Source organism: Penaeus monodon, chromosome 13, assembly GCF_015228065.2.
Source record: "Penaeus monodon isolate SGIC_2016 chromosome 13, NSTDA_Pmon_1, whole genome shotgun sequence".
NCBI lineage: Eukaryota > Metazoa > Arthropoda > Malacostraca > Decapoda > Penaeidae > Penaeus > Penaeus monodon.
The window spans coordinates 4,097,340-4,106,514 of NC_051398.1; the positions used below are offsets into that span (position 1 = coordinate 4,097,340).

At 36.8% G+C, this 9,175-nt stretch overlaps 1 protein-coding gene across 1 annotated transcript; it reads right to left on the reverse strand.

The window, feature by feature from the left end:
* Positions 1-2,003: 2,003 nt before the first annotated feature.
* LOC119580041 (SRR1-like protein) lies at positions 2,004-6,759 on the reverse strand. Its single transcript, XM_037927930.1, is given in 4 exon segments — positions 2,004-2,260; positions 2,262-2,712; positions 3,331-3,470; positions 6,737-6,759. Coding segments are annotated over 3 exon segments (798 nt in total). The 5' UTR covers positions 3,447-3,470; positions 6,737-6,759; the 3' UTR covers positions 2,004-2,029.
* Positions 6,760-9,175: the final 2,416 nt, after the last annotated feature.

Here is a 9,175-nt window from a genome sequence, read left to right on the forward strand (position 1 = left end):
TAAAATGTGGGTTTCATATAATTCTCAAATATGTGGTGTATTGCCCTCCCTCCTCTTTGGTGTCCATGTGTGTGTGGGGTGGTGTGTGTGTGTGTGTGTGTGTGTGTGTGTGTGTGTGTGTGTGTGTGTGTGTGTGAGTGAGTGAGTGAGTGAGTGAGTGAGTGAGTGAGTGAGTGAGTGAGTGAGTGAGTGAGTGAGTGCGTGCGTGCGTGCATGTGTGTATATGCGAGTGTGTGACAGTAAGTGAGAGTGAGAGTGAAAGTGTTTTTATACATGCCTGCACATTCCACGACATATACAAAAACTCAAACATTAAAACTACACTTTTCCTTAGTCTTAGTCATAGAAATCTGTACTTGATAAAATTCCTACTAAGAAAATACCAAGCCGATGAAAAAAAAAATGTTAATAATCTCTATTCTCCTTCTGTATAATCTTACAATTGGATGTTTTGCACCTGTGTTAAGGAAAAAGTGTAAACATGCTGCTTTCCTTGAAACACTTAAACATTGGGTTAATTTATTCAGCTGACAAACAGCTACTTTTAAATTCTCAGATTCATCTCTATAGAGAAATTGAAAAAAAAAAAAAAAAAAGTATGAGTAAAATAATTCTGGGATTGTAATCACACATATACATATATAAATATCTCTTTATTATCACAAGTATATTCATTTTGTTATCCTTGTCCAAATAATGTAACACAGGATGCGGTTTGACAATTCTCGTTCTACAAAATTTAAACAGGCTCAAAATATTACTCTGAAGGAACAGTAAGTTTACAGTATAGCTTCCATAAAAGATGATGGTAACAAAACATATGAGAGGTCTGTAAAGTTTATTGTGTGAAAAAAGTTGTTCACATATTCAAAAAAATTGTATTCAGAAATCAATCTTCCTTCAAGGCTAGTTTATATTTAATAGTCAAATACAGGAGTATAAAAGCGGTGACCACATAAATCAAAGTAAACTGACCAGGAAATACCCAACTTTTTTTTACAAATCACCAAAATTCTATACCCTATAATTCTTCTTTAGTACCGTAAGGGCTTTCATTGAAATACCCTTGGAAAGATCCTCATACAACTGTAAAACCTCTCTTGCTGATGGCCTAGCCTGTGGCCTCTTCTCCCGACATTTTTTGTGAGTTGGAAAGACATGGTATCGGAATATTCTCGCCTCCTCACTCTTCCCTAAAAAGTGATTGCACACAACAGGAATTTTCCAAATGTCAACCTTTTCACTATAAGGGGGCATTCGACCTTCCGTGAATTTCTCTCCATCGTATGGCCATTTCTGTTCCGGTGCCACAAAGTCTCCCCTGATCTCCTGTGTCCACAAATATGCCTTCACGTCCCACTTGCGGTAAAGCATCATATCGTTCAAATCAGGCTGAGGGAGGAAGTTATCAGATACTGCTCTAGGGTTTTATTCAGTGTATTCGAATCACACATTACTCTTGTGCCTAGAGGACTGTTGTGTAAAAAGTCTAGTATACTAACATAGTCTATACATAAATGAAATCTCTCTTTTAGGCCAATAATATTTCTCTCACTAAATACCTTATGCATGTTTAGAGCATTGCCTAAGGAATGATACTCTGTTATGTATACATGAGCTTCTTCACAAAAGCCCAATAACTGAATCAGAAACCTACTAGCACCAATGCCTTTCGAAAATCTAAACCTGCCTTGAAATCTTCCAAATAGTCTCCTGTTGTTAATGTAAACATATGCCACAGCCTGATTCCTCCATGATGACTGGTAAATCTGCTTCACAGCACCAAAGCCAAGAAGATCCCCTATTGCCATGTCCTTTATATCACTACACGTTATCCATGGGTGACACTCTTTCATATCTCCAATTCTAAAGAAGCCTGAATCACAGGCTTCTTTAGAGTATATACAGAGTTCAAATAAAATGAAGAAAAATATAATGAGAAATTGTAGCTTCCAACAGAGCACCATTTTTGTACCCTGTAGTAAGATATTATAAGATATTTCTAATTCTTAAAAGTCTCTCTAAGTCTTCATGTTCTCACAATCTCAGCTTCACAGCCTGCATAATCTGGTTCACTACATTCTTCAAAAAGTTCTTCTCTTTCACTTAACGCAATTTCTTGTTTCATGATATGAATACTGATATCATTGAACACATCATCATGTTCCACTAATGACTTCAAAGGATATTCTTCATAAAGCATTTCTGCTCTTTCAATAAAATTATAATACTGTTTTAATATTCTTGATGGTACATTTTGGGACAATGGTGCTGAAACTATTGCCAATAATTACACACATGGGAAGTGATTCTGCATTCCAGTTTGCCCACAAGAGGTTATTGTATAATTCTTTTCCACAATGAGGCATGTAAAACAAGGTCGATGTCGAAACACGCTTCTTTCCTTCTTCATTTTCTTTAACAACAGTAAAATTCAGGAAATCTAACACCCTCTCATCCAGTGATGAGAACGCAGGGTCAAACACCTCAACACCAACGTCAAAGAACTCTTGAATCGACATGAGCAGCCCTGTTTGGTACCTGGCAATCCTACTAGAGGAAATCTGACCTAAGCCGTAGCAGACAATGGAAGAAATTCTGCAAGCATCTTCTTTCCATCTCTGCAGGGAGCTCTTTATCTCATTTAAATTCTTTTGGAAAGTGGCGAATCCATCACTTGCTTCCACGTCTTCTCTTGCTTGAATTATTTTTCTGCAACAGAATTATAATACTGAGATTCTTTTGCCTAAAATGCCATATCATTACTACCCTAACAAGAAAGAAATAATATACTGTGAAATGATACCATAAGCATTCAAAATCCCCAAGGAAAATTAAAATGTTATCCACAGTTAATGACTACAATTATTATTTTTACTGTTGTAAAATAATATTTATAGACAACGCTTTTATACACCAGCTAAAAGAACAATATCTCAGCTGCTAACTTTTCTTTATCTTAAATGCTACATCAAAGGTGGATTATTAACTAAGGGAGACAGTTGTATGAGTCATAGCATTACGAGCCATTAGATCACAAAAAATGGAAATTATATTATTAAAATTAAATACAGATAAATAGACTGGTAGGTAGATAGGTATGGAATCTGACTGACTGACTGACTGATGCAGAGACAGAGAAACAGACAGGAGATGGACAGACAGACAATAAGGCATACAGACACAGACAGACAGTAAGGCAGACAGACACAAACACTGAGCCACACAGACAGACAATATAGAAGAGAGAAGGGTACTGAGAAGAGACAGCAGAAAGGCGAACATGATCCAAGACAAATCACAAGCATCAAAAAACAATGTTTTCTTCACCTTAGACAGTCCTCAACATTTTCTTCACTTGTGTTAATATAATCTGCCGGTGGTTTTGCTGATCTTCTTCTGGCGGCTTTCTTTTTGCTAACGACGGTAAAGCCATCTGCATCCATCTCAAGCTGACAGTCACCATCTTACTGTTGGGACAAATTTATGATTAGATATGATACTTTTAATCCAAAAAAATACTGCACAATTAACTTACTATTAATCTTGAACACAATTGAATGCTTAAAAATGCCATGCTGTTTTCAAATTTAGATGCACAACTCTTTGTTTACTGTAAAATAAAAACTTTTCTATCTTACTTTTAACCCTATGTCACAGGGGGGCAAGACAAAACAATGCCAGGTCAACTGAAATTCCCTTTCCCCAAATGGGGCATGTACGCACTGCCATCGGGCGGACTATCTGCCGGGGCATGTATGTACATGCCAGGGTTATTATGGACTCCATATTATTTTCTGCCACTGAAATGTGTTAATCGTTTTACACTTTCTAATTTTTTCTATAAAAAAAAAAAAAAAAAAAGCAGCCCGCAGCACAGCAACAAACCACGATTTCAACTCCATATGCCGCACACTCTTTTTTATTCAACTATAGACTGAAAATGATCAAATATGGAGTCTATATCAAAAAAATCCCTTCATCTCGATTTATCAGGGAAAATGGAGTTGGGGGAGTAAAGGGGCTTTAAAAAAAAAATGAAACTGAAAATACATCTACTTTGTATATTACGAAGATCGGCAAGGGGGTGCGGGATTTGATAGAGTTGCGCATGCTAGGGGGACGATATAAGCCCCTTGCGCGAGGCCCGGCCACTATAATCTACCCCCTTGGGAAAGGGTTAAAAGTTTGTCCTATCCTTTACATATAATAGCTCTACAAATATTATCACCAAGGAGTCAGCTCTATCTTACCTATCACATCTGTTTTACCCTTTTTTCCCTTTATTTTTTTAAATCTTCATTTTTATTATTTATTGTCTTCGATGTTATCAAAACTTTAATAACAAATTTAATAAACACAAAATAAATAAGATGATCATGTCATATTAAAATGGAAAGAAAAACACTTTTTCCGCCCCAAATTTAAAAAAAAGGGGAAAACGGGGTCGGTCACGGGCCAAGGATAGACTCCTTCTAGCTGAGACATGTGGAGCCATCTGTATGTAATAAAACTCTTAAAAAATCTAAGGGGACAGTACAAAAACCCCCCAAACTTGGGGTTAATATGCCTGGAAAAAAAGAAAAAATAAAGTGAACAAAAATCGAGACTTTTCCAACCTCTCTCTCTCTCTTTTGTCTCTCCCCTTCTCTCTTTTCTCCTCTCTCTCTCTCCTCTCTTCCCCTCTCTCTCTCTCTCTCTCTCCCCTTCTCTCTCCTCTCTCTTCTCTCTCTCTTTTTTTATATATATATTTATATATATATATAAAATTTTATATATTATTATATATTTTTATAATTATATATAAAATTATATATTTATTATGTTTGTGTGACTTAAAAAAAAAAAATTAAAATGTTATGCATACCTCCATACCACCCTAAAATAAGGACATCTTTAAATCTCTGATTTTCAAAACATGACACTCCCTTAATTCAGATGGGCATCTTTTGGCAATAAAACTTCCCTTTATATTTAGAGTAATGGCAAAACAGGTCAAATTTACAAAAATATGCAAAAACCCACTCTTTCATAAATCACAAATAAAGAATTCAACAAATGAATGTTTTTTATGCACTCCCATCTAAAATTTAAATTTAAAACAAAACCGAAAACTTGATAAACTTGTCCATCTATCTGCCTGCCTGCCCCCCCTGCCCTTTCCCACCCGCCTGCCTGGCTATCGCTTCTGACGCCTGCCTGCCTTCTGCCCTCTAGCCTTTTTGCCTTCTACCTTCTTCCCCTGCCTGCCTCCCCCCTGCCCCCTCCTCCTGCCTGCCTGCCCGCCTGCCTGCCTGCCTGCCTGCCTGCCTGCCTGCCTGTCTGTCTGCCTTCCTGCATATATCTCTCTCTCTCTCTCTCTCTCTCTCTCTCTCTCTCTCTCTCTCTCTCTCTCTCTCTCTCTCTCTCTCTCTCTCTCTCTCTCATTCATTCATTTCAACACAAACACACACATGCAATGATGAACTCAGTCAGCCAGTCAGTCTCACTCTCACTCTCACTCTCTGGTACGATTTCATGGTCATCCCCGGGTTTTCATTTTCCCTATGATCACCTGAATATTCTAGTCAACTAATACATTTTCCACAAAAAACTTATTGCACTGTCCGCCTCTTCTTCCCACCCTTGTTGCTGTTTGTAAATCGTCAATTTCGTGAAAAATAAACGCACACACCTCACTTCCTGGGACTATCCATCTTCCTACATTTTTCTGAAATTAAATTTTGGGTCTGCAGTGGGTTTTGGACTTCACGGCAATTTCCATAAAAACATTAAACGAATACTTTTGCTTTGAGAATAAAAAAATGAAAACTTAAATATGTTTTGGCAAAATAAAAAACAGAGTGATATATTTTTTTAACTAAGCATGTCTCTGAGCAAACTATGGGTTCCAGTCGTCTGTGCAAGTGGAAATCTCCTCTAAAACCCACAGCAGGGTAAACGCACAAACCCAAAATGGGAGCGTCCGACGCAAGTCTGTCTGACACCTCTCCCTCTTAAATACATGGGGATTCTTTTTTTCCTGGGGGGGGGTTGAAAGGGGAACAGCAAGTTCGAGAATTCCACACTGCACAAATGACCAGAAAATTTCCCGAAATTAGTAAAGAGACTTGCTTCAAAAACATAACAAACCACAGCAATAAAAAAGGACTAGGTATCAACCTTCCAGCTAATATATTCTATCAGTCTAATAGACTATAAATCGTATCCATAATTAGTAGCTATATTAGAGACTATAAAATTAAAAAATTTTTTAAACCAAAAAACCAACCCATAACTATTTAAAAGGGCCCGACAATAGCAAACCAAAAAAAATAAAAAACGATATGCTTTAGAAGACCCCCATGAAGCATCTCGATCTCCACCCGCCTGTACATTTTTGCGTCTCTGCCCCGTTGTCATAGCAGAGCTTGTAGGCATCCCTGCCAATTTTTCATCAAAAAGAAAATCAAATTGAAGGCACAAACTTGTCAGATAAAAGAGAAGAGATCAGGGTCCTTAAAAAAAAAATTTAAATTAAATGTACTCACCTCTCCAAAAATTTTATGTGGACTAAACAATCGACATCCGGGGAAAATCCTTTTTGTTGCCGAATCGGGTCTTCTAGGGCCTACAAGAACTGTCATGCATGTCATACTGCTTCAACTTCGACCGCGAAAATTTTTCATACATAAAATTTTGGGAAAATTTTCCCGTGCATTCACCCGGGGAGTAAAATAAGGTATGGAGTGGTTACCTTGACGAAACCTAAGACCCCTTTTCATCTATGCAAAACGCGTGAAATTCAAAAATAAGGAGAACGGCCAGAAAAGTGAAGATCGTCACTTCCATTTTAATTTCTTAGCGAGGCCCAAAAACACCGTGACGCGCACTCTTAAAAAAGGGGTCATGTTTGCTACGCGAGAACGGAAAATTTTTTCTTATCAGCGTCCGATTTCTCGAATTTGTGTATGTAATGCGCTCTTTTCCTTCTTTGTCTTCATTTACGTTTTTGGGAATATTTTTGCTATTCTGTCTAAACCTTGTGCGCATGCGCGTTTTGCCGGAATTTGACTGGGCCCCGAGCGCCATTGCGTCGGAAAAGCCGGGGAAAAATTTTATTTCCTGCTGCTCGATTCCCGGGCGTTTTTAAAGCCCTTTTGGGATATACTGGGGCAAATGACATTGGCTCTATCACAGTGATATTTGAACCCCCTCCATGCCACAATGCCGAAAAAGTGATATCCTTTGTATTCATATAAAACCATCCACTCAAGATTATCTTTTTTTTTTTTTTTTATTTTTATTTTTTTGCGTTTTGGCAATAAAATAAACACACAATAAAAAATTTTTTAATAAAATAATAAAAACAACAACAACATAATAAATGTGATGATAAAGATATGATATGATGATATGATATGTATGATGATGATATGATGATGAGGATGTGATGATGATGTGAAGATGATTGATATGAGATTATAAAATAATAATACTCATTGGTGAACTGTAACTAATGACTTTGTGCTTTTTTCTACTGCTGCATACTTTGTCGTTACTCGCTCTGCCTTTTTAATCGGGGGCAGGCGCATCTACATAGGTGTGGGTGTGTGTGTGTGTGTGTGTGTTTTGGGTGTTTGTGTGTGTGTGTGTGTGTGTGTGTGTGTGTGGTGTGTGTGTGTTGTGTGTGTTGTGTGTGTGTGTGTGTGTGTGTGTGTGTGTGCGTGCGTGCGTGCGCGCGCGCGTGTGTGTAATATATATTGTATAAATATGCATATACATATGGTAGAAAACACTCTCGTAAATCGGACCCCTTTCCCTATTTTTTTGCTGTTAAGACTGAATTTTCCATTGTATGACCCCAATTTTTTCAAGATGTTTATTTCAAAAATCAAAGACATAATTTTGCGTGGGTTCAAATTTGGATATTTACTTTTAATGTTTTTTGCGTTTAGGGGACCGTCGCAAATGAGGGGTGGGTGTTTTGATTAGCCTATGTTTACGTTATCGAATGAGAAACCAACGGGTTACAAACCATACTGATTATTTCTTTGGAGGGGTAAAGAATGAGGCCACACGCAACTACATATAAATTAATTTTCACCAGGGCACCTGTATGGACTTTCGCTTTTGCAGTCCTTTCATACGGGATTAAAAATGCTTTGCGCAATCTAAATACTGTTATTCTTTCGCTTTCCCAAAGGAGTTTAAACTCTATAGCATCTTTTTTTATGCGTTTTTAGCAACCCCAGGCCCCCTCGGGTAGAACCTACTTACTCTGCACTACCCCTAGGCTAATTGTTCACTTTTTTTTGGGGAAGATAATTGTTCAAAAGATGAAAAACCCACATTTACTGGCTTACCATCCCCCCAAAGGATTTATTTTTAACTCATAAAAAAACTATTTAAATTGGGGCAACTAATTTTTTCCTTTTTCGTAAAAATGGGCTTAGTCCTGTTTTAATTTGGGGCGATTGAAAAGGTTTCTTAGTGTGTGTCACATGCATATCAAATCGAAACCACTCTTGACCACCCCCCTCCCTCCCCCCCCTTTTGGGGGGGAAAAAACTGATTCGAATTCTCGCCGAAATTGTTTTCACACGTCTTTAATTCTAAAAAATAAACCCTTTTTTTTCTTCAGATCTCTTATAAAATTTTTTTTTAAATTCCTTCACTTTTCTCCATTTCTTCATAAACTTTTCCAAAAAAAAAAAAAAAAAAAGATAAAAATAATTTAAATAATAAAAAAACGTTTAAAACGGAATCTCTACTTTTATATCCGAAAAAAAAAGCAAAAAAAGATGCCCTTTACAAATTTTGGTCAGATTGAAAAAATAATTTTGATTTTTTGGTATAATCTCATCGTAAAATAAACCCCAAAAATTTTTTATATATACATTATTATTATATATATATATATTTTATTTTATATATAATTCCTTAGATTAAAAAGAGAAATAAATACTAAGTTTGGCAAATGTCCAAATTTCCCGGCGTTTTCATTCTTTGTTTACTTAAATTATGGAAGGGTTGGGGAGGTTTCTTCGCAAATCTTAAACAAAAAATGTTATTTTTGCCCCTGTGGCGTTTTTGCGCTCGATTCGGAATCCGAAGGAAGTTTTAGATTTCGAAAAACACACACCATATATATATATACGATAGAATCATTAAACTGAAAAAATTATCAACTAGT